Consider the following 26,533-nt stretch of genomic DNA (forward strand, 5'->3'; position numbering starts at 1 on the left):
GTTACAACATCTCTTTACAAATGTTGAAAGCTAGAACAACAAAAACATAATTACAAAATGAAAGTATAAGTTGTGTTATACAAACTTCAAGCACTATAGCTCTATTTATTGTTCACTGGTTGCAACTAGCAGTTTGCTGACGTGGCGCTTCCCGAGCATCTGGACCTAGTCCGGGTGCCTAGACTTGGTCGACTCGATCCACTCTACAATAGTTTCTTTCCAATAGATCAAGGCTTCTCGAGTGCTTGAAGTTGGTCCGGGCACTTTGACTCGGCTGACTTGGACTCTGTGTTGATCCTCTTCGACCAACGACTCGTTAACATGACTAAACACTCCAGGCGCCTAGATCCAGTTAGGGCGCCTAGACACGGTCAACTCCAAAGTTGACTATTTTCTTGTCCGATTATTGGGTGATACTCTGGCCGTCTAGAGTTGAGCTCACCTGAACTCAACTCTAGCTTTCTCCTCGAGCAGTCTTCTTCCCCGGCTTCTTATCCCTCAGAAATACCGCGTGAATCCTTCTTATCCACTGGTATACGCTTTCGTCTCTTGGATGCATTGATCTTGTCAACTCGCTTCCCGTGTCATCATTCTCGTTCTTTGTATCTTCCGCTCAACTTCTTATGTTCTTAATGTTGGGTAGCCCCGATGCGCGCGCGTGCTAAAATGTATTTTGTAAACATGCACAGCGGAAAATAAAAACAATAATAATTCCTAATTATTATATCACACACATCACATGTATAGAAGGATACAACATGCCAGACATGATCGCATAATTAAAATTTTACAAAAAGTAAATTTATACTAAGTATACCTGACGGATGATGCGTAGAAGATTCCATTGGATGATCTGGAGTGAGAAGGAGATCAACCAAGAGACACTTGGAAGCCTCACCTCTACTCGTATCCACACAGAGCTATCTTCAAAATGACTTCAATAAGTCCAAGTCGTGTCTCCACTTCGGTACTAGTCGAAGGTGGGAGACGGTTCGATCTGAGAGAGGGATCACAGTCCGATTTGTATCCGACAACAATTGCAACCAAGCGGTACAAATCAACTGGTGATAACAACCATTATTACCATTGTTCAGAAGCAAAACCCCACTGCCTAAAATGGGAAAGCGGGTCCGACATCAACTCTATTCCGGAAGTAATAGTTGTTGGTCGAAACAGTGCTTCCGGCGAGGAGCGTTAATTCTGGCTGGCTAAACAAATTTCATCCTTTGCTGGAATTTTCGGCAGCAACTATTACTGATCCAGCAACCCCACATCAAGTCCAGTAGAAACTCTTCAAGTCCGGTAGCAGCAGCCTCTGCTAGGCGGCGGAGCAGATCCATAGCCAATGGGAGCATAGAGGAGTAGCAACCTTTGATGTCCCCTTTGGCGGGAAAGGTTGCAAGTGCCGATGAGGCTAGGTAGAAACCACGGATCCGACGGCGTCAGAGCTGCCAGCAGCATGCGGGAAGCAATGGTGTCTTGCAGCGGCAAACAGGTTCAATCGGCGTCGAGGCGCCTGGTGGTTTGTTGGAAGCCGCTAGCTGGCATCGGACATTAACCGGCGGAGTTGAGCGGCAGCGGTGACGTAGAAAAGGCAAAATCCCTTTTTTCCCTTTTGTCAGCGGCATGATATATATATATTATATATATGTAATCTTCTTATCAGATTTGGATCAAATCCAAACCCGTATCTTTTAACTCGCAATCCATACCAATAGCCTTTAGTTTGGTTCAAGACTAAACCATCTTAGTTCAAAACCAAACCTCTTTTAATTAAAGAACCAAACCAATTTAGTTCATTAATTAACTAAAGAGTGTTCAACTAGTCTACAAAAGACGTGGCTCATCCGCACTTCTGTTGCACTATTCTGATTTCATATTTACCCTTCATCTGGTCCAACCAGACTTAATCTCTCTCGATCTGAGAATCTAATTTTCAAACTCATTTTATGTCTTTTAGATAAACTCATAGTGCGTGTGACTTTATAGGTTCCCAGTTATGTTGGTTGTCTATAATTAACCATTAATTATGGAACGATCATGAGCGACACCTAGTAGTACATCATGATCCCCAATTAACCAGAAAATCATATGTTGATCTCAGAATCACTTCCAAACCTTTCAACAACTACAATAAGTCGTGTCTCATTTTTTTCACTCGTCTTATACCCACTTGGTTCAGGACATGGTCTATGTGTCAGTCCCTACTAGGCTAACTACGCCACACCTAGCCCAAGTAATATTTCCTCATTCTGCGGATTCAAATTACTCTGACATGTGTCTAAGACTTGTACTCTTAACATGTAATGCTTTGGCCAAAGATTTTGAGTAATAATCCTAACAAGGGGCCATAAGGTATACACCTCCTCGCAAGGAGTGATGAATCCTCTGTGGGTTATCCAAACACCTTCGGACACTTTGACTTATACTCAATCATCCCGGGTCTACATCTCCAAGGAGATTCTTACTTAAGATGTAAAAGTATAAGCCTCTATAACTAAGGTGACTTGTATACCTCAAGTTGAATGAAACTTGCACTCGAGCTGTAAAGAGAGTTTCATTAACATATCTATATATGTAGAGAAACATATAAAGTCTTACAGTAGGTCACTCCAATGAACTAGTTACCATAACTAATATGCACGTTTAACTCTTGACATCCCAATGTCTCTAGCTTGTAGGGATGGCAATGGGTCGGGTTCGGGTCGGATTCTATATCCTCCGTCCCCATACCCATTGTGTATAGGATCTCCGATGGGTATACTCATACCCATTAAATGATCGGATATCTTCTATAGTTATAATTTTTCTTCTTTCTATCCAACTATTATCATTCAATAAAAATATATTAAAATTAACAACATATATATATATATATATATATATATATATATATATAATTAAAAAATAGATTAAACATCTATATAGTCTCCTCCTAATATCAACAAAAATAGTAAGTTCATTTTGGAAAAAGAAAATTTTCTTTAATATATGTATATATATTATTTAATCGGATATTCGGGTCGGGTATCGAGTATTGATAGTCCCTCCATACCCTCCTCCATTCGGGTCGAATGTCGAATCCTCAATTGGATTTGGGTGAAATTGTCATCCCTACTAGCTTGTGAGAAAATAGCTGCTTGGCCGAACCAAGGAATATAACCTGTGTCAGTCTATCAGAATTAATGATGTCCGAACTCATCAATTCATCGACTAGGGAATATTTCAATACATTCATAATTTTACATGTAGAGATACTCACAAGTTGTGATTCAATCATAAGTTCTCTTATGCTATGAATCGTATCGTAAATATTCAATGCGTGAGTTTAAAATCCAATCATACATATAGAGAATATGCACCCAAATAATGAATCTATATTTTTCAAATAAATAGTAAAAACTATAAGGCGATTGCCTTAGGACATCCTTTAAAATCTAACACCTAAGTCCTTGCACACTTTGACATAAGGGATCAAAACCGTAGAGCCTAACTTAACTTGGTTGATCACATCAAAACTAATTTGGAGTACTTACACAAAATGTATCATGGGGTCACTTGACCTCCCATGTAAAGGGTCACTATCTTGGGCGAAGCCTCTCGTAATTTACCTCCCTTTAGATTGCATGAGGCAGTTCTATATGTTGGGGTTTCAAAGTTACAAATATAGTTCCACATTAAAAATACATGGGAAAGATCATGAGTTTATAAGAAAAAAAATGTCTCCATTGGTATGAGGCATTTTGGGAAGAGACCAAGAGCAAAACTATGAGGGCTTAGGCTTAAAGTGGACAGTATCATGCTATTATGGAGATATCTAAAATCTTTTAGTCTTAATACTATAGGGGCCACCGTGGTGAGGTTTATTACCTTTTATTGCAATTATATATTATATTATTGCCCTAGGAAATTATGTAGCAGTAGGGTGTCTTTTCAGTTTCCCAAGCATCTAAGGATCAAGTCTCAGGTTTAACAAATTAATGGATGAATTTTATTTAATGAGCGGTTGATCTAAAACACTAGGTTGATGGGTCGTTCACTGTCAGTGTTTCTCGACTTACCTTGGTGGCCAGTTTTGCTCTCAAAGCAGGCTTAACTTAGTCCTGGTCTACTCTAAGATCAGACCCAACGTGGTCGTAGATTCCAAGAGACCAAGCCTAAGCATGCTAGCTAAAAGTTAGCATAATATTGAAGCACCTCTAAGGAGCTCAAAATAAGTAATGGAGGATACCTTTTGGACTTCTTGCGACCTTAGAAATCCACAAGACCTGAAATGAGTATAATATGAGCTTTCTAGGTCGATTGGCGAGCTTTAACCGAAACTCACTAATAGACCTAGGCTATTTGGATTTCTGTAAACTTGCACTAGTCAGATAAAGTTGAGTGAGAGGAAGGTAGATATAGTATAAAAACTTTGTTCTGATTAAGAAACACTATGGGTCTGGTGCTTGGATGCCAAGCCCAACTTAGTCCCGGTCTGCTCCTAGAGACCAAGACCATGTTGTGCTTATATGGAGGGATCAAGATCAAGTTGGGTCTGATCTCTCCACACCAGACCCATAGTGTTCCTTGATCAGAGCTAAGGTGTAACTGTTAGTATTAGCCCTAGTACTAATTATGAGATGATTGTAAATGACTCATATTGTATCATATATCATTATTAATAAAAGGCAAAAGTTGATTATTATATTTATTGCAGTTCAGTGTCGATTGAATAAATATAATAATGTCCTTGGGTAGTAGGTTCTTATCTACAATATATCAATTGGTTGAATTGATAGTGAGATATTGTAGAGAACACTACTCTTAACTATTCCTAGTCGAGTATTAATATACAAGGACAATATTAATGCATTAAGACTAGCATGTAGGTCAACGGATGACTTGATCTCACAAGTCATGGATATGAGATATCAGGTTGACATGAGTATATATTAGAGAATATATGCTGAATAACCCACCATGAGAATGTTTCATGGATCATCGTATGAGTTTCATAAATATTCTCATGTGACTATTGGTATGGATAGTCCTTAGACCTGAAGTCACTACGGTTCCCTACATAAGGAGTTGTATATTTTGGTATCGTCAAACGCCACCCGTAACAGGGTGGACTATAAAGTCGATCACTAGGTATGCAATGAATTATGCGGAGGGATGTGAGTGATGTAGATGAGATCTATCCCTTCCATATGATGGAAGCGATATATGTGGGCCCCTTGATTAGTAAGACACAAGAAAGCATGACCATGCGTAAATAAGTCAATATGAGATATTAAGCTTATTTGATAAGTGTGCCTACTTGGAGATCAAGAAACACAAAGATTGATAAGAGGATGACACGGTTTATGCATCATTGATCAATCTAGATATTAAGGATAGAGGGACCAAGTCATACATGATGATAGCCACAGACAGGTTAGGTCGGATCTTGACTTTCTCGTCACTTGGGTAGCAATGATGCCTTGCTAAATGTCACTCATTGTTTATGTATCGCAAATGTTGATTTGGGTACATTGCCAACGTTACGAGAGCCTATAGGGTCACACACAAAGAACAAGTTGATATGGAGATGAGTTCATGTTATGAATCAATGGATTAAGTATAATCCGAATTTGACTCATTGAGTTAGACTCAAAGGGATCCAATTGTTGGATTGAGTCGAGTTGCTTGAGAATCAATGGGTTGGACTCATTGGGTGAACTTGAGTTCACCAAGGAAGTTGAATGGTCAAAATTGAATCATTGGATTGAATGGTTGATTTTGAACCATTAGATTAGAAGATGAAAGGGTGGAGACTCTTGGTATACCATGTGATAGTTATAAATATCATTTGGATGATAATTTTGAGTAAAAGGAACACGTGTTGAGACCCTTGACATTCTTCTTCTTCCTCCTTCCCTTTCTTGGCCGAAATCACCATTGTAGTTGCTAGTACAACCTTGTGATTTCTTCTCTGTCTTATTGTGTTTGTGAGACAAGCGAAGACAAGACTTGTTCGTGTGGATACCGTAGAGGCGCGGACGCTTGAACGCGCTGAGATCTGCATCTAAAGAAAGGTTGCTGTTGGGATTGCGAAGGGCACACAACAAAGGTATAATCCTATCATGTAGCTTAGTATAGATTATGAATAGAAACTGTTTCTTCCCTTCGCATGGATCTGCTGGATAGAGGATCTAGTATTTTTCCGCTGCGTTTCCGTGTCTTTGACGCGCTAGATCCCAACAGTAACATCATATCTACCTTCCTCTCACCCAATCCTACAGTATGGGTACAAGTTTATAGAAATCCAAATAACCTAAATCTATTAATGTGTTTTAGTTAAAACTTATAATTTTGACATATGAAAATCTAATGTTGGCAGGAGGAATAGAACGGGAAGACCACTGAAGTTTGTACGCCTTTTGTTATTCTCAAAATATGATATGTGATTTAGGAATTTTTTAAATCTACATACGACTTTCATTAGTTCACAAATAGTTATGCATTGTTCCCAATTGAATAGAGAATGATCGATTTATTATAATGAGATAGAGATCAATTCCTGGTGGTCTGCATATCTTCAGGAAATTTTTTTTTACTATTTTCAAATCACTTAACGCTCGATTATAAATTGACTTTATAATTTATTTTTTTTACATAAAGAATGAATCGTAAAAAATGCTTGAGTTGATCGTAATCGTTTTATGTTGCTATCGAATAGTCCTGCATTGCTACAATCAATAGTTATGCATTGACTAAATAATTATTATAACGTATGCATGCTTTAAAATAACAAAAATTATAAATTTTGTACCTCTAACCTCTAATGCAACTCATTGTTCAGTAAACAAATAAATAGTAATAAAAATAATATTTTAATTAAAACTGGCTATAGAATAATTTACATACTTATGGTTTCCACTGTCTGATTACTTTAATATATTAAAATGTATTATTTATTTTATGTTAGGTCAAAAGCTATGCAGTGGTAATTTATCAAAATTTAAATAGTCTAGATGTGCATTCTTTGGTCATTTTCATAATATGATGCGGGTTTTATGAAATTTCTAAATCTATATGCGCCTTTCATGAATTCTCAAATATCTGTGCATTGTCTTATGTGGATATCAAGATGACAAAAAATAAATACATTCGTTCCAACGTCTCCGTCAATTTATCTTATTCCAAGATCAACACGAAGGAAATAATATAATATTACATACCAAAAAAAACTAAGTTAACCCTAGAAAAAAAAATAGATACCTTAGTGTGGATATCAAATTCGTTAGAGACAGAAATTAATTCTCGATAAATAGATACCTTAGAAAAAAAAAATTCCTTTCAACCTAGCAATATAAGTTAACCCTATAATTACTTCCTCTCGTATCACCTGACAATTAAAAATTAAAATATTATAAATTTTGTACGTTTAAAGCAAGTCGCTGTTCAGCAAAATAATAATTTAATTAAAACTGGCTATAGAATAATTTATATACTTATGCACTGTCTGATTACTTTAACAAATTAAAATGTATTATTTATTTATTTTTGGTCAAAAGATATACAATGAATTAAAAGAGGATGATAAGTTTAGTAATTTATCGTATATTTTACAGTTGGTTCCATGTTCTGGATCTTCAGCTGGGCACACTGAAAGGTCAAGCCATGGTCGATTGCTGTGGGTGTGATCGTCGCAATCAGGTTCGCAAGCGGGGCGTGGAAGCAATGCCATGAAAGTCGGCTGGCGAAGGAGATTAGCAACTAGGGCCTGCGAGATCTTCCTGCCCTCATCCCCATGGCGCCGTGCAATTCGCTCCCCGAGGGCAAGCCCATCTTCTTAGCAATCTACACCGCCGTCGTTGCCGGAATCGTCTTCTCTGCCCTGGTCATACTCTCCTCCCTCTCCGGCGATGGGGGGAACGGAAAGCCGTTCTACTTCTCCGGCACCTGGCTCTTTCCTTCTGCGTCGTCTGCGCCACTCTCATCCCTTCCTCCTCTTTCGCCTCCGCCGGGTAGTTTGTAAAATCACTTATATTTCTTGTTATTTATAAGTTTATAACGGTTTAATTTTTTAACTGAATGAAATAGAACCTGTGCTATTGTGTTCTGCAGTACAAAATAACTTTTTGACTTCATATGTCGTTCATGAGTTTTTACAGTTTTTTTAATGTTAATGTCTTGGATAGATCTTAATCTTACAGTTACTAGAACGCCAAAGCAACGAATTGAGCCTCCTAACATGTTCACAAGAGCTATCTGGGATCTGCCACTTGATACTAAAATGCCGGACATGAAGTTGTTTCAGCTAACTAAGGATATGGTGAAGCATCGTGCAAAAGATAACATTATTATTGTGACATTTGGAAATCATGCATTCATGGATTTTATCGTGAATTGGGTCAAACACTTAACAGATCTAGATATCAGTAACCTTCTTGTTGGTGAGTTAGCTACCTTATAAAATTTCTAGTATGTTATTGAGAATAATTTTATAATAATTGACTTTGTCTTTTTGGAACAGGTGCTATGGACATCAAACTACTGGAATCTCTTTATTGGAAAGGCATTCCTGTCTTTGACATGGGTAGTAAAATGGCAACAATTGATGTTGGCTGGGGTTCCCCTACATTCCATAAAATGGGAAGGGAAAAAGTGTTGTTGATAAATGCTCTCCTACCTTTTGGCTATGAGATACTAATGTGTGATACAGATATGGTTTGGTTAAAGGTATCTGTTTTACCGTTTGTAATTTTTTATTTTCTAGGGTTTGGATGTTACATGTTTGCAGAATTATGAAACTAGAATAAGTTAATCACGGATCGATACTTGAACTCTTCATCTACCCCAATGATACGTGCCAGATGTTCAATATCCCTATTGCCACAATGTGTAAGATCTTTTAGAAATAGCTGTCAAAGACACTTGAATGTTCACTCTTGTTGGAAATTTGCACACAAGTTTGAGTGACATAACCAATACATTAGACGAATTACATCACCAGAATGTGGCCACTAGTCACTCTAAAAGATAAAAAAGAGTCTGGTCTATCTTACTTTAGCTGAAAACATAGTAACCTTCCCTTTTGATCTTTTGTACAAATGTGGCAATAGAGCTAGAAATTTAAATGTAGTTAGGAAATTGGTATAAGATTTGCGGAATACTGCAGAAGCTTCTTCTTCCTGGATTTTTGCCGAGGTAAATGAAGGAGAGGCACCTGAAAACTGTGCTCTTCTCTCCTCTCCTTTCCACTAGAATACAACCTAATTTATTGAAATGTACGTTTAATCAATTTTATCATGAGATAGTAATCTCATGATGTTATGATATGCTTATATATTGGTTGTGTCATTTTTTGTATTAATTTGTACCTCCCATTGTAATATCATTTTTTGTATTAATCTCATTATGTGCTATATTGCTCATATTGAATTTTGTATGGTTTCTTATACAAATCTTAGGTCCTGCCCCTATTCTACCCTTGTATCAATCATGACATATTCTTGGAAGTTGAACAGAATTTCTCTTTTGTTTCTGTTGATAAGAAACATTTTAAATCTGTGGTTGTTGTTCATTGAAGGCATTTTTTTTGGTTTTCTTCTCCTATTATAAACATTGTAGTATTTTCGTTCTTCATGGAACAGAATCCACTTCCATATATTGCTCGCTTTCCTGAAGCTGATATCTTAACATCAAGTGATCAGATTGTACCAACAGTCACCGATGATAGTTTGGAAGTCTGGCAGGAAGGTATGTTCTTCTAATATCAAACCAAATTCTAATTGTACCGTCTTGGACGAAACCTTGCTTTGACAATAAATGAGATGCTATACAGTGGCAAAGATAAGATTCTAGGTTGGTGGGTGCACAATTATATTTATGTCTGGTGCTATAATATTTTTCTTCACTTTATATGTATATAAATATATAAACAACTGCTATTTATAATGAAAATCTAACTTGTAAAATGATTATGCCCAACTAACATTGAATAGGTTAATTAAGCAATAAAATTCAAGGCTACTGCTATTTAAGATGAAAATCTTAACTTTTAGAAGGTCATATTAAAACAAACTTCTAACAAGCTGAATAGAGTGTTCAGTTGAAAAGAAAGCCATTGTACCTATTGGGCATTACCTAAATCAACTTATGCCCTCGTTATTTATTATTTAATTTATTCTTTAAGTCTGTTCATTTATTACTATTCTTGGTACACATAAATGCTATTTGAAGTTTGACTAGGTTTCCTTAGTCGTGGCCCATCTGCATTTAAAGTTTATGATCCCAGTAGCAAAATCAACATATGCTAGACACAATTTGATAGTTTTTTTAATATATATATATAATATATATATGAGAAAATGAGTATATGACAACCATTTCACAATTGCATTAGTTTAGTGGGAACTTATTGCAGTTGTGAAAATGTGTTTTAAAAAATATGTTGTATTTGTTCTCTAGATGTTCATGAGAAAGGTCCTCTTACGATTTTAAACGGTCATTCTGATGTCAAATTCTAACAAGAGAACTTTATAGTAACCATAAAAAGTCCGATCTGATATATACAAGGACTTGGCACCACATTGTGATTGGATAATAAAACCAGCATTTATTGTGGTGTGATGCAAAGTGCGCGGTAATAAGATGGCAGGAGGTCAGGTTTTCTTGGTGATATTCATGTTCATAATTGCTTCTCTAACCTGATTTCATTACCCAGTAGTCAGATTTGGGGTGGATAGGGAAGTAATTACCCTAGTTGGTTTCTTTAACCCAGTTTAGGGTTGAGGTTGGTGAAACTGGCGTTTGCTTGCAACAAGACTGCCGTTGAATCAGGATGTAGCAAATTTTGAAGTGCTTTTGAATATTTTTTTGATTGTTTATTAGGTATTGTGTCAGCTCTGTGTTAGTGAAATTTGGGTGCTGGTTTATGTCAAAATTGTGTGAACCCAACCAATTGGCATTCATTTGTTGTGCAATACATTATTTAGCATGGAACAAGATGTGAATACAATTTTTGAGTCATAATTTAACTTTTATAATTCCAGAATTATTTATCTAAAAGTCACCTCTCTTATCATTCGTAGTAACTGGGGCCTATAATGTTGGAATTTTCCATTGGCGTCCTACTGTTCCTGCAAAAAAGCTAGCAAAGGACTGGAAAGATTTGCTTTTAAATGATGAAACTATATGGGACCAGGCCGGCTTTAATAATCTCGTTCACAAAGTTTTAGGTCCATCTGTTGAAGGATCAAACGGCCTGGTATATGCTTTTGATGGGTCCCTAAAGCTGGGTATACTACCAGCCAGTATTTTCTGCAGTGGCCACACATACTTTGTCCAGGTAACTCATTGCTGCTTATTCAAATTTGGCATTATATCTTATGCTGCTAATTTACATAATAACTATCTTTTCCTCTACAACAATTCTTTCAAATGTATTAGTAGGCTCTTCACCAGCAGCTTAGGTTAGAGCCATATGCAGTTCACACCACCTTCCAGTATGCTGGTACTGAAGGAAAGCGCCATAGATTGCGGGAGGCTATGCTTTTCTATGACCAACCTGCATACTATGATTCTGCAGGTATTCCTTTTTCCTGTATAACAAGATTCTTCTTCTTCATTCTATGTTAGATGTTCCATCTCAACTGTTCTGAAGCATTTGTTTTTTATTTTTACTGCACCAACTAAAAAGTGTTGTGCACTGATAGTTGAGTGCCGACCTAAAATCATGTTGTGCACAACCAAGTCTTTTGGAAAACAATTAATTTCTGAAGGATTTGAAAGTAACTATGCTGCTAATGCTTTTTAGAAGGAAAAATTTTCATATCGTATCCAATTTTCTTGTGTATGCTTATTTTTTAGTTGGTAAATGTATAAATGTGAGATAAATATCTTGATAATTCAAATGTAACTATTTTTACTATTGTGTCAACTTTACACAAATCTTCTTTTAACAAGGTTCAATTTTAGCTTGCCATCAGCTGGTTAAATCAATGTTGATTTTTTTCTTATGGACATGTCAAATGCTAAGATAACCTAATTGGATGGAGTACTGATGTAAAATTCTTGTCCTTCTGCATTGCTGATGAAGTGACACTAACAGTGTCCCAGTTAGCAATCGAGACAGATAATACCACATGGATTACAGGAGTTAATTCAAATATATTCTTTTTTTGTTTACTTATTAATTTTTTCATTATTTTTTAAATCTATTTTAGTTGTGGGTTAGTGTTAATCTGAAGTGAGGAAGCTATTATCACATGTCAAGTATGCCTATTTGAATATCTCACATAGATATTAATTGAAACACTTTGGAATCATGTTGTGTGGAATGCAACAATAACTGTGGCAGTCAATATACTGAAATGTCATGCATCTTATATATCATCAATATCAAAGTTTAAAGTTTTTTCTGATCCAAGGTATCTGTCCTTGGTCGGAATGAGATGTGCTGGTACCCAAGCAAGAAGAACTATGGATGCAAAAAAGAAAGAACTATGGCTGGAGGGGTGGATGCTCACTGTGAGGAAACCTCGATTGAGCTAGTAGAAGGAGATTGCCTTGCTGGGTCTCAATGCAGCTAAGGAAGAGAATTTCGTCAGATCTGGAGATGCTCACTGTCAATGAGTTGGCAGTGTTAATAGGAAAGAAGAATTAGCCTTGTGTCTTGATGAACTACGAGATTCTAGTCGTGGTGAAGAAAATGACGTTTGCAAAAAGGGCATCTGTGAAGATAACTTGCTTAAACAGCTGGAGACAATGTCATTCATGCTTTGAAATCTTATACTGAGTCGGTGAAACGATCGAAACATATCATTCCGATAAATTATTGAACTCAAAATATTACTTGGCACAGGAAATGTCTCCTATGTTATTGTGTCTCCACATACTAGTTGGCTAGTGGAACAAGATGGTTTAGCTATTTCGGTCTGCAAGGAATGGGTTCTTAACTGTGGTTGATACTTCATCATCAAATTTTTCTAGTTGAATAAGTGACATGGCTAGTCTTAACTAACAATAGCAAAGAGGAGTGATATAGTATTTGTATATGTCAGTGTAGGAATGGTGTGTTTTGACCATGTCGACTGCTATCAAGCAGCATTGAAATCATGGTGTTATCTTGGTCATTCAGTTGCATGGTATGTGTAATTCGGCTGACCCAGCAGTTTCACCATTTTACCTTGAATGCCTGGTATCTTTAAATCAGTATACCAACTCAATCAAGGGAGACTGCTACTCTCTTTGATGGAGTTTTTTGGTTAGTTTAATGTTTTTTTATCATCAATGAGACTGATGGGATATCTGCAGTGATTTGGGTGAGTCATTATTTGTTTACATTCATTATCCTTTGATTTTCTGGGTTTTGCAGGAGGTTTCTTATCATTTAACCCAGGTCTTCCTAAGACTTTGTTGCTGAATGGTCCGCATACCCTACATTCTCACTTCTCACTCATGAATTATCAGGTAAAATCTCGATTCTAAATTATGATGATTAGTGTTGGTTCTTGTCTATTTGATGTTTCAAAGTGATCAAGTAGGCCAGTAAATCTTCTGTATTATTTCAGATGAAGCTGATAAGGACTGCATTTGCTGTTGCCTCTTTATTGAATAGAACACTGGTGAGGTTTCACACCATCAATAGAAATTAATTTGTACCTAAAGCTTTTGCACGTATATACACACAAGTATCTGCTGTTGAAGGAGATTTCCTTTCAAATTTTCTGTTAATTTAACCTGTGTTATAAAAGACTTACCTACATAATTTTTTCTCCTTTTATTAACCTGATAAGTAATTACTATAAAGTGTACTGATTTACTACTATCAGTTAAAGCATTCTTAGCTTTTAGTTCAGTGTAATGTTCATGTTTTTTGATTCTTTCATCATTTTATACTTTAAAATTTTATTTTGTTTAATTTTTTAATATTGATATTTTCCGATGCAACATAGTTGATACCTAGATTTTTTGGCAATTGATTTTGAATGTCACTTGGCATGATACAAGATTTTAAATCATGCCTATTTCTATGCGCACTTTCATTCTAAAGATTTAGATGATAAGAGATTTTTTCTAGGTATTGAAGTTATTCAGGAGAAGACATTATGTATAGCAAAAACATATATTCTTGATGCTGGTATGTTAAACAAACCTATTAATGCTTTTGCCAAATATCAGATAATATTAGGACTGTAGAACTATTATCTGATCCAAATATCTCATATGTAGATCTGACATCTCATTCCTGTGAAATTAGTTTGCCAATTTATTAACTTTGTGTCAAGGTCATTGGAAGGCACCTTTCAGGATACTTTGGAATCTCAATAGTCCCCTAACAAAGCTTGTTTATATTGTAGCTGAGGACACCTTCAAATAACAAGATTCATTGATATAGATTAAGCAGTTTCTCACTGCAAATAGATGATCTAGATCAGGCTACTGAGTTCTTCTAGGAGAGAATATGAGATCTCAAAAAATAAGCAAGTTGTAATGGTTAGGCAAAACACAAGGTTATGATCTTTGCCACATATGAGCTTGTTTTATTTAAATTGCTATTAATTTAGGTTTTGGTCCTGATGAATATGCATTGGGGTCATCAAGTTGTCATGCTCATTACCTCCAATCTAGTTTTTTGATGAGGGCATAAAACAAATAGTTAGATTATCATTTTCCTATAGAGAAGATTTCATTTTTCTTATTTCCAAAGACGAGTTAGTGTGATATCCCAAAATTCAGTATATCTATAACAACATGGGGCTGTATGATATTTAAACTAGCTTGAGAGGGAGTGCTGAGGGCCTATTTGCAATATTGTAAGTATACAAGGTTTTTTTGTGAATTTGCATTATATTATTTTTTTATATAGGTAGTGGAGGATTGCAGGGCATTGATGGGAATTTTTTTTTGTTATATTAAGATTAATTATTATTTGTTATAACTCTTAAATTTAACATAATTATACAGATTAGTCTAACTTATAGTCCTTGTCTATGTCTAGGTAATGCCTCCATTATGGTGCAGGTTTGACAGAATATGGTTTGGACATCCTGGAATTCTTGAAGGCACACTGACCAGACAACCTTTTCTTTGCCCTATGGACCACTTGTTTGAGGTATTTATAGGCTATTTTTGTTCATAAACATAACTATGTTTTGATCAGCCACTTTTACGTTTGGTTGATCAAAATTGCCTGAGATAGACGAGGTCAACCCAAGTTAGCAAAAGATATTTTGGTCGACCAAATCCAAAGTTTGGCTGATCTAAGTTCAAAAACATAAAATTAGTGAATTTTATAAAATTCCATAAAATGATATTCACATAGCTTAGTCCTTATCTTTTAAATTAAGACTCCACTGTTGATGCCTTTCTTACCCTCTACTAATTTTCACTCGGTGACAAGTGTATGTGTTCCTCTCTGCAGATCAATGTCATGCTCAATGACCTTTCTGAAGCAGAATTTGGTCCACAAATAGACTTCAGGGAGTATTCGTTCCTGCAGAATCCTTTAGTGCCCAAACATGTAATGTTTAATTTATCAAGATCTGTCAATAAGAAGTTAATTAACAATTTATGAATTTCTTAAGTAGCCATATATTTTCTTCAAATTGAATGAACATTTTTTTTCGCTTGATTAATTCAGGTGAAGGAGTCTGTTCTTGATGTTCAATTGTGCGATCCTCATTCCAGTGGATGCGATATTCCAAACAGATCAACTAACCATGGATTCATACGATTTCCAAGGAACAGCACTGAGCAAATGGTACAGATTTTTTAGTTTAATTTTTTAGTTCCTTTTCCTAAGGATCATTTCCAGTAAAATGTCCAGTAAACAAAGGATGTAATGTTACATTGTTTTTGCTGTGAATGCAAACTAGATACAAGAGTGACCCTTGCATCTAATGCATGTACATGTCTCTAGTCACTAGATTGATGACTCTTTTCTAAGAGACATGACCAGTAACATAATTAATGCTACAACATTTAATTATCAACAAAAATTAAATCCCTACCAAATTCACTTAACAATTCATATGACATCTCTCAATTTGATACATGTGTCCGGCACCAGGCACCATGAACTTTAATTAGTTTACACACATATTTTAGTTTTGGATTACGCTATCTGTATCATTTATCTCTACCTTGAAATTACTTGATACGGGTAAAGGAAATTTAAAAAAATGATGTTTGCTCAGTAGAAGCTCTAAAGACCCTATCTTCATGTTGTTGACATTTGCAAACTATTCATTTGCTTGTAGTCAGGCGGCAACATCCGGCAAGTCTCTAATTTTTTGTTCACTGAACTACTTGGAAAACAAAGAACTACAAGAGCTTTTAAAAATTTTGTGCTGAGAGTTAGAAGCTTACTTAAATGGCTTTCTTGCAGTATATACAAACATTCTCCCAATACAAGGATGTAAAAGTTTTGCGCTTTTCATCCATGGAGGACACCTTCCAAGGGTTCAGTAGCACTGTAAGCTAACACAAACATTTTCACTTGTGATTTAACATTTCTTTTCATTTTTATTTGCAATATAATGTTATAAGTTTGCTCAGGAAAGGGAAGCAAAATTCAGAAATCGCGTGAAGCGGTACGTGGGGTTATGGTGTTGCGTGGAGAATCGCAGCCCTGGTCACATATATTATGACATGTACTGGAACGAGAAGCCTGGATGGACACCAGAACCACCTCAAACTAGAAATGATGATCATCCCCCATGGCAAACCGATTGAGCTAACTTTATAGGCATGTTCTGTGGATAATAGATGATAATCCATATGATTTTTGTATCTCCTTTTCCCATTTTCAAAGAGATAAACCATTGTGGCTTAGTTGTAGATCCATCAGAAGAATCAAATATCCCAGGATGCAAAAATTTTGTAGTCCAAGATCGTCATTATACGAAGCCAATTTGGATTTAGAATGCTATTGGTGAATGGTGATTGGATGGGCGGAGAGAAAACAGGGCATTAAAATAAGAACAGTGCGTCTCTGCTTTCAATTGTTGTCTGGTGTCACATGTGTTGTGTCTCGTAGCGCTCGCACCAGTGCCCGCTCTGTACCTTTGCGGTGCTGGTGCTGCAGTTGTAGCTTTGGAATTGGACTGAGCATTTAATTAAAATTGAATCGATTCCAATTGAATGGGATAGATCGAGTTGATAAAATATTAATTAATTTGATTTTTATTAAATTAATTAAAATTTTAAAATTTTTAATTGTATGAAATAAAATTTTATTTAATTAATTATATTTTTAAATAAAAAATTAAATTAATATGATTATTCTATTTAACTGAATTATAAAATTTAAAATTAAATAAAAAAAAATAAAAAATAAATTAATCGAATTGAATTTTCAAATTCGAATTGATTTGAAACGATTAATTTAATTTTATCAAATTTTTACTCAACCCTATTTAGAACCTGCCAAACTAATGCTAGTGATTGATTGATAAAATCAGACGTGTGTTGCTCTCTGCGTCTCAATTAAATAAAATTTGGTCGATTTGAGAACAGTGTTTCTTTTCAGTTTTCAGACAAAAGAGATATCCCAAAGTTTTGGCCGAGGATAAGAACCTCATCGAATAAAAGGTCCAGGGAGGCTCGTGTGTTCACAACATGTTAAATTGTCTGCCTGCTAAGCGATCCCGATTCGATGAGTCCTTTCTTTCGTGATGAATTGTTAGCATCAATCCTACATTTTATCTCTGTGGACCGAGGAGAAAGGGGATTCAGCGGGAAGAGGGTTGTACCATGAGAGAAGCAAAGAGGTCAATCAGCTTCAAATATACAACATGGATTCCGGCAATGCAATGGAGTTTGATCCTCGTGTCGATCCGAATGAATCAGTCTTTCCACAGAGGTAAATCTTTGACTGCTAGGCAAGAGGATAGTAAGTTATAAATTCTATCTCGGTAGGATATGTATTTCTATTACTATGAAATTAATATTTCTATAACTTAAATGACACGCCCAAGCCTCCAACTCGTTAATGAAGGGCAAAATTTAAAACACTAGAGAGGTGAGGAGAGATCGTTAAATTGATGGCTTCATCTTTTACCAAAAATAAAAATATTAATTTTTAAAATAGATTACACACACGTAGAGGACACTTTTTAAAATCAGTAAAAAAAACCGAAAAAGGCATTTTTGCCCGTTAACCATCCATAGTGGAGCAGTCACCCACAAATGTCTCCCGAGGCCCATGATTGACTTTTCCCGGCCCAATATCGGTCAGACTGGCGCCGAAAAACAAGTGGTCGACATAAAACGGTCACCTGCGCCGCTTTTGTCGTTTCGACCGACGCTGCAGACCGAGCCAGCCCTGGCTCGCCGGCCGAATTTCCGGGCCAGCTTTTTCCAAACCACGAGCCACTAGGCCCCGGAAGCGGCCAGGCACTGGCGTCTAGGGAGTCGCGTCGTCCCAATTTAAAATTGGAAATAGAGCCGTAGACCCTTAAATCAAGGAGAGAGGAGGAAGCGTCAGATCCATCCAACTCCCCGCCAATCAATGTATTAAAATAAATAAATAAAATAAAATTATTGACAGAGAAATGACAGCTTAGCGTCAGCCGTCGGATGGCGGCCGATGCCAAATGGGTCAGATCAACAGAACAAGAACAGGAAGCGGAGCACGAGTTCTGACACGAAACAGTGCAGCCGTTTAGCGGGATTTAAAATAGAAGGGAATCGATGGACAGTAGCAGCCCGCAGGCTCAACGGCTACGAGTTACGACCTCGAACATGGCGGGAGGGAGAACGCGTGCGAAGCACGTGCTAGTCAATTTGACCGCGCCAACAACTAATTTTGCGGGGAAAAAAGAAAAACCAAGAATTGAGAAAAATGACGAAAAAGGGGGAAAAAAAAAATCGGTCAGGCGGGAGAAGGCTGGGAGGTGGGGTCGGCGGAGGAAGCGAGGTCGGGGCCGACGCGGCAGCCCTCGAGCATGAAGACGATGTCGGCCATCGACGGCCGGTCGAGCGGGTCGGGGGCGGTGCAGAGAAGGCCGACCTTCACGCCCAGAAGGAACTCTTCCCACTCCGACGACTCCGGGTCCAGCTCCAGAAGACCTGGTTCGAGCAGCTCCGCCACCTGGCCCCGCTGCAGCTGCCGCTTCACCCACTTCACGATGTCCTCCTCTTCTTCGCCCGCGAAGGTCCCCGGCCGTCTTCCCGTCAGAAGCTCCAGCAGCACGATGCCGAAGCTGTACACGTCCCCCTCTCGCGTCGCCTGTCCCGCCGCGGCGGCGTCGGGGGCGACGTACCCCAGCGAGCCCACTGGCGTCGCGGACGTGGATGCGGCTGCGGCAGCCGCGGCTGCTCCTGCAGTCACCACGATCGGCTCCAGGCCGAAATCAGAGAGGTGGGGCTCGAAATCGGCGTCGAAGAGGATGTTCTGCGGCTTGACGTCCCCGTGGATTACCCCGGAGGCATGGAGGAAGGCGAGACCGCGGGCAACGCCGAGGGCAATGAGATGGCGCATCGGCCAGTTGAGAACGTGGCCGTCCTGGTGGGACGCCTCCTGCAGCAGAGTGGCTAGGTTGCCGTTCGGCATGTAATCGTAGACTAGCAATCGAACATCCGGTGGGGGTCCGGCGTAGTAACCGCGAAGCACGGTAAGATTCCGGTGCTTCACCTTCCCCAGCGACTCCGCCTCCTTGCGGAACGCCGCCTCCTCAATCACGATGGCGCCGTCAGCGGACGTCGATGGCAGGCGCAGGATGGACAACACAGTACCATCGTTGTAGCACGCCTTGAACAGCAGTCCATGGCGACCGCGACTCAGGACATTTTCTTCGTCGTACTGACGCGTAGCCTCCACGGTATCGGCGTAAGTGTTCCTGTTGTTGAACATCACCAGCTTCGGCCCGCCGTTGGTCTCTCCTCCGCTTTCTTGGCTCGATCCGCTGCCCCTCCCAGGGCTCCGTTTCTTTACCCCGGCCCGGCTATCTAAGAAGCGCCTCCGCCACCGCAGCAGAGTGTAAGCGAAGCAGCAGCACAACAGGACAAGAATGAAGGCCGCCGCCGCCGCGAGGCCGATCACTAGGATGAGATAGCTCCTTTTGCTTCTCCGACACGACTTCTCCAATGGCTGGCCGCAGAGTTCTGGGTTCCCAGCAAATAATGACGGGTCGCTGAAACGGGCACCGAGCACCTCTGGGATCGCTCCGCTGAGGTTATTATCCGACACATTAAAGTACACCAAGCCGGAGATACGGGCGAGAGATGAGGGAAGGAGGTTAGAGAACTCGTTGTCAGAGAGGTCGAGCTCCTGGAGCTTGGAAAGATTCGAGATCGAGCCGGGAATGTCGCCTGAGAGATGATTACCGTCCAATTTGAGGCTCACCAATGCTGAGCAATTGGATAGTTCCAGCGGGATATCGCCGGAGAGATTGTTCTGACCGAGGTCGAGCTCCGTGAGTATGGAGAGACGAGAAAGGTCCTTCGGAATGGATCCGGACAAATGGTTGGAGCGAATCTGGAGAACAGTGAGATTGGAGCAGTTGGCGAGCTCAGCTGGAATCTCGCCGGTGATGTTGTTGTAGGAGACTGACAGAACTTTAAGCAACTGGAGGTAGCCGTAGGTCGTCGGGATTGTACCAGAGAAAGCATTGCCGGTGAGGTTGAGAACCTGCAAGCTCCATAGGCTGCTGAAACCTTCGGGGACTTGGCCAGAAAATGAGTTATCTGCAAGCGATATCACCTGAAGGCTGGGCAGTCCGAAGAGCTCAGGAGGAAGATCGCCGGAAAGGTTCTGACCACTGAGGTCGAGTGACCTAAGGTTTAGAAGCCTACCGATGCTCGCTGGAATGGCGCCAGAGAGGCCGTTTTTGCTCAGATTTAGCACCTGCAGGCCAAGGAGCTCCCCGATCGAGGACAGAATCTCGCCAGAGATGCCATTGCCGGCGAGGTCGAGCGTAGTGAGATTGGTGAGCTGCGTCAGTTCCTGCGGGAGAATGCCGGAAATGTGGTTTGAATGGAGGGATAATGTCTCCAGTTTCGAGAGGTTTAGCAGATTCAGTGGAATCCGACCGGAGAAGAAGTTGCCACCCATATATAGATCCCTCAGGCGGCTGAGGCTCCCAAGAGAATCCGGTATGTGGCCCGAGAACCTGTTCTTCTCGAGATCAAGAACTTGTATTGCACCACACAAGCCGATCTCCCTGGGAAGTTGACCGGTCATGAAGTTCCGTCCCAACCGGAGCTCTTGCAGCGACGCAAGCCTTCCAATACCCGGCGGAAGGGAGCCGGTGAGAGCATTGCCTGTGAGATCCAAGACAGTTAGCCCAGAGGCATTGGCAAGCCACGCAGGGAATGGCCCGGTGAGCTTGTTCTCCTTGACATCCAGAACTTGTAGGGATGCAGAGAGGCGCTCGTCCGGCGGCGGGATAGCCAGTTCTGTGAACTCATTGAGGCCGAGCTGCACGATCCGGAGGGAGGAGCTACCAGTGAGGGTGGAATTGTAGAAGATGGAGGCCGGCACTGCGCCGGAGAGGTGATTCCGAGCGAGAGCCAGCACTTGAAGGTTGGGCATCTCCGCGATGGCCGAAGGTACGATGCCCCGGAGGTTGTTTCCCTGTATGCTTAGGTGAACGAGGGAGGAGCAGTTGGCGAGCACCGCCGGGAGGGTGCCTTCGAGAAGGTTGCCGTCGAGGTAGAGGAAAGAAAGCGCGGGGAGACGGCCGAGGTCTCCGGGAATAATGCCGCGGAGGCGGTTGTAGGAGAGGTCGAGGAACTGGAGCTGCGTGGCGGCGGAAGAGAGGTTGGCCGGGACAAGGCCGGCGAATGCATTAGAAGAGAGGTCGAGGTAGCGGATACCCGGAGGAAAGGCGGCGGGCACAGAGCCAATGAGGAGGTTACCGGCAAAGCTGAGGACTTGGAGGGAGGAGAGGTTGTAGAGTGGGAAGGCGCGGATGGGACCGGAAAGGGCATTGGACTGGAGGAAGAGGGAGCGGAGGTTGCCAAGAGAGGCCAATGCCGGCGGAATAGACCCGTAGAACTGGTTCGACCGGAGGCTCAGACGCTGCAGGAGCCGGAGGTCAGCAAGCCGAGGAGAGATGAGGCCGGAGAGGCGAAGGCGAGGGAGTCGGAGCTCGACGACGCGGGCGGCGTTAGGTTCGCAAGCGACGCCGCGCCAGTCGCAAGGCGCGGAGAGAGACCCCTCGTCCCAGCCGTCGAGCGCGCCGAGAGGGTCACGGAGCGCGAGCCTGAACGCTGTAAGCGCGTCGATCTCCCCCTGGGTTTCCCGGCTGCGCCCCGCCGGCGTAAGAGGCGGCGGCGGCGGCGGAGACGGAGGCGGGGTGGCGGAAACAAGTAAGGGAAACAGCAGCAGAAGCGTGAAGAAGTGCATTGTGGCCACGGGAGCAGCAGCAGGGGCTGAAGGAGGAAGACGAACACAACAACGAGCAACTCTGTCCCTTTTTTGACCGCTTTCGTTTCTTGTTTTTCCTCCCTTCCGCTCTCGTTTTGAAAAGCAGAGAGAGAGAGAGAGAGAGGAGGAGGAGCCCTGAAGCGGCGGTTCCTTATCCTCGCTGGGAGTGAGGGAATCAAGTAATTGAATATCATTTACGGGTCAGGCTGAGTTAACCGTTGGTCGATGTCGCTTTATCTTTCGGTTTATCGACCAAAAACACTGGATCGCCAAGTTGGACGAGCTTTGCCATCATTCCTGCCACTCGTTTTCACTTTACCGTCCCGGGGCCACGCCTCGGCCTAGCCAAGTACTGTAGCGTGGGGGCAACCAACTGTGCTGCGAATCGCATTCATGGCCGTCTCTGATTCGATTCCGATGGGGAAGGAAGGGGTAAAAAGGCATAATTGTAGCGTATGTGTGTGCGCCTACCCACCCGCCAGCCCACCATCGCATTGTCATTTATGGCTCGTGGGGTGAGCCGGATCAGGCAGGGAGTCGAACCGGGGTAAAGCTTTGTTTAACCTTTGCGGATGGACTGATTGCATGTGCTTTCGAATGAATGCAAATTATTGCGTGGCCAATTTGATGGGTACGAGTTGAGGGGACTCCTCGATGCAGCCAAACTTTTAGCCAGGATGAATTGGTTGGGAGATGTATTCGGTTGGTTTCTGTTGCGAGTAGAATGATAAGACGGCCGCAGTTTTGTTGCTGCGGAATCTTATGGTATTGGACTAGACCAAGATTGAGACTTTAGCCAAATTTTGTACATTGTAACAAAAGATTATATTTTCTCACACATTATATAAATGGGCAAAACAATAATTCGCATGGTAAAAAGATGATTTATTTATCCTAGTATTTTGTCCATCTATTTTTGAGTTAATACGAAGAACATAAATTACATATGACTATCAATAATTAGTATAGTATAGTATATATATATATATATAAGAGAAACTCTAAGTGGGTATAGGAGATGTAAATCAAGGGTTTGAATTATACTGAATAAGTTAACTAGTGTACAAGTATAACCTACGCTCATCAAATGTTTGTCACCAATGCTTAGTAATGATCATGATTTGTCGTTGGATCATGAGAAATAGACGATCCACGACAACCTTTAAGCACTATCGTTGGTGGGACAAATATGTTTCAAGGACATTGTGTCAAACGCAAACCTCGACCTCACTTTCCGATTGGGTACAACAACCTACTCAAACTTGATCAACACTCAATAGTCGAGGATGCTTCTTCCCGATTCAGAGAGTCGGGAGATTCCACTCCTAACTTGGCTGCGACATCAACTTGAGAATATTTTCACGAATACTCAACCTTCATTCCCGACTTATTATCTTCCTTTCCTAACTCGGCAATCTGCTCGAGTAATTTGCATACGACAACATTTGACATCCACTTGGAAAAACTAGCTTTCATTTGGAAGAGTTTTGCTAGTCCTTTGGAGCACTCGGCCGATTCGGCACTCAGGGCATTTGGTGATTCGAACAAGTCAAATAAGTAATCAGATAACTTCCGAACTCAGACTTGACACTTTTCTCAAATTACCGAAATCAGTCCCGTTAATAACTTCAAATTATCAGTTCAGACCATCTAACAAATAAGATTATTTTTTATTGTATAATTTCAATTTCAAATTCAAATTTTCTCATGAAATCTCCTTGAACGCGCTTGTCCAACATATTATGCATTACAGTAGGATTCAAAGAGTAGAATTGGTAGGAAAACAGCCGAAACATGGTAGATCATAAATGCTACGAGGGAATATATTTTGATTACGACTCTCACCACATAAAGACAGTTCACGCAGCAGGCATTTTGCTATATGGTCTCTGCTTCATGCACAAGGCAATGCTCCATTTAAAAGAATTAAGTTATTATTTTATACCGAGATCCCTCTGAAATCAAGGGCATAATACCAATCAGCAGATCTTTGAATTTAAGAAAACAGGAGATTGAGTTTCAAGGTCGGAAAACATGGGGCCTGTTTCTGAAGAATTCAAGGAAGATTTCTCGAAGCCAGCCAACATTCCCATCCCCCTTCACTTATTTGTTGCTTTTTTTCCCCCCTTTTAATATGCAATCGGGAGCAGACTCATTAGCGTCCTAAAGCCCTAAATATACTCTCGTTGATGGTCATGTCCATTGTCCACTCCTGCTTGGCTTGCCTTTCATGATCACTTGAAAGCTCAGCCGAGCGTCCGCCGTCATGATGTCTGGTCTTCAGTGGCTTTCCGCCATGCTTTTGTAGCCTGCATTAAATATGCCAAAAGGCCTTCCTGCACTGTTGTCTGCTTCGTTTTGGTGCCGTAGGCCAGCGTGGCCGAAAAGAAAACGCAGATAAAGACGTCAACAGATTTTATAAGGGGCCATGCGCTTTGCCCACGCAGGCCACTTAGCAGGAGGCCCAATGATTCTCCTGAGCCCAAGACACACAGCGGGAAATGAAAGTAGGAAACAAAATAAACAGTTGGTTGTTGCCTTGAGAATTTCCCCCCTTTACTAACAAAATAAATAGTTGGTAACACTATACCATCTTATTGTTTTATTAAAAATCTCTCTACTTTACTAATTAAATTTGGTGAAACTTAAAATTACGTAATATCCTTTTTTTTTATTCACACTAAAAACAATTCCAAGATTTATTAGTAATTTCCACGAGCGAAACAATCAGTGATCTAGAATTCGAGACTCAGTTACGACATATTATTATGAATTTTTCTCATCATTAATTTTCTCTGATTGCTTTATATAAAAAAATATAGTTCTCTTTAGTCTCACATCTTAAAATTAACAACATTATAATCAAAAAAGTTTCTATAAATATTTTAGGCCGACAATGTTAAAAAATATACGTTTCTTAATTTTTTTTACTAAGATAAGTATAATATTAAATTAAATTAATCAAAGACTACTTTACCCTAATGACTCTACTAATGACTCTACTTTAGTATTTTAATGCTAAAATACTTTAATTAATATAATTTCATTATAAAATATCAATGTAATTTCAATGTATTATATTATATACGCGACGCGTATGCACGATCACTAGTATACATGTATCATCAAGATTCAAGACGATAAGTGCATTGCATTTTTAAAGGAAAATGGAAAAAAAAAAACATAAAAGAGAGTCAGTTTTTCCAAGCATCCATAGCTCCACTCGCCTCGGGCATTCTAACATCAACCATGAGCCCTCTATCCTTCTCTATCCTCCTACTCTTAGATGAAATAGATGGACATCTATAGTTTGTTCCAAAAAAAATTAAAATATATGGACATCTATCACCAAAAAAACAGCGTTTTTTTTAAATATCACATAAGCATCTTTCTTTTATTATTATTGTTTATTAAAAGAGCGTTCCATCTAGAGCAGTTAAACGAATAAATCTATGACTGTGAATCGATGCATCATAAACTCATCATATGACAGGGTGAAATGAGTCAGCTTGCCTCTTGACTGGTTGAGAAATCTCCTATCCAAGGGGTTAAGAGTTAGGCGACCGTGTTGATTTTAAATGCATGAAGAATACAAAAATATAAAATCCGTAAAACTTATAATGGTAATTCATAGTAAATCTTGATCTTTGCTTTTCGTACAAAATGAAAAATTCACAGTGATACTCAGAAAAGAAGATCGGAGAAGATATAAAAAAATAATTTATCATCGAAAAAATGATCACGAACGAATCGGAAAGCTCTTCAAGATTCTACGAGTCAAATCCCTCTTTACTAGATGTTCTCCTTGCCGATTACTTGCTCACCACCTCTTACCCTTTCGATTCCTTGGACACCTCATATATAAAGGTGAGGGAAATGAAAGGGCGCTGATAAAGGAGGAAGGTGAAGGGGAAGGACACCCTTTCATCTTCACAACTCTTACATCTCTTATTCATTGAAGTCAATCCATAAAGATCATCTAGTTACAAAGACTATGTAAATCACATAGACTATATTATAATCAAGTCACAAAAACTAAAACAAAATACTAATTAGTCACAGAGACTAAATAAGAACATTCAATCCATACTTTAGGGAAAATAGTTCGTGCGACAACAAGTACACTGAGTAATTATTGCTAAGAAAATTATTATACCGTACATAGCTGCTCTATAGAACGAATCA

The 26,533-nt window shown here is 39.8% G+C and overlaps 2 protein-coding genes across 3 annotated transcripts; one reads left to right on the forward strand and one right to left on the reverse strand.

The window, feature by feature from the left end:
- The first annotated feature begins 7,589 nt into the window (after positions 1-7,589).
- Positions 7,590-16,809, forward strand: LOC121996098 (arabinosyltransferase XEG113-like). Of its 2 annotated transcripts, none has more exons than XM_042549915.1 (13): positions 7,590-7,994; positions 8,169-8,423; positions 8,504-8,709; positions 9,624-9,729; positions 11,064-11,320; positions 11,425-11,560; positions 13,349-13,443; positions 13,545-13,598; positions 14,975-15,088; positions 15,398-15,496; positions 15,617-15,736; positions 16,364-16,450; positions 16,534-16,809. In XM_042549915.1, the coding sequence occupies exons 1-13, from the start codon at positions 7,778-7,780 to the stop codon at positions 16,708-16,710; spliced, it is 1,923 nt and encodes a 640-aa protein (XP_042405849.1). In that variant the 5' UTR covers positions 7,590-7,777; the 3' UTR covers positions 16,711-16,809. The 2 variants fall into 2 exon arrangements, with proteins under 2 accessions (XP_042405849.1, XP_042405850.1); XM_042549916.1 differs by having other exon boundaries at positions 7,591-7,994; positions 8,184-8,423.
- Positions 16,810-18,618: 1,809 nt separating this feature from the next.
- LOC121996099 (probable inactive leucine-rich repeat receptor kinase XIAO) lies at positions 18,619-22,909 on the reverse strand. The gene has a single exon (XM_042549917.1). The coding sequence runs from the start codon at positions 22,325-22,327 to the stop codon at positions 18,851-18,853; it is 3,477 nt and encodes a 1,158-aa protein (XP_042405851.1). The 5' UTR covers positions 22,328-22,909; the 3' UTR covers positions 18,619-18,850.
- Positions 22,910-26,533: the final 3,624 nt, after the last annotated feature.

Source organism: Zingiber officinale, chromosome 6A, assembly GCF_018446385.1.
Source record: "Zingiber officinale cultivar Zhangliang chromosome 6A, Zo_v1.1, whole genome shotgun sequence".
Lineage (NCBI taxonomy): Eukaryota > Viridiplantae > Streptophyta > Magnoliopsida > Zingiberales > Zingiberaceae > Zingiber > Zingiber officinale.

Bases quoted from the DNA above. Each gene is read 5' to 3' on its own strand.
- LOC121996098 (XM_042549915.1), top strand. From the start codon at position 7,778: ATGGCGCCGTGCAATTCGCTCCCCGAGGGCAAGCCCATCTTCTTAGCA. The intron at 11,321-11,424 runs GTAACTCATTGC...ATGTATTAGTAG, and splicing joins GCCACACATACTTTGTCCAG to GCTCTTCACCAGCAGCTTAG. The intron at 13,599-14,974 runs GTGAGGTTTCAC...GTCTATGTCTAG, and splicing joins CTTTATTGAATAGAACACTG to GTAATGCCTCCATTATGGTG.
- LOC121996099 (XM_042549917.1), bottom strand. From the start codon at position 22,327: ATGCACTTCTTCACGCTTCTGCTGCTGTTTCCCTTACTTGTTTCCGCC.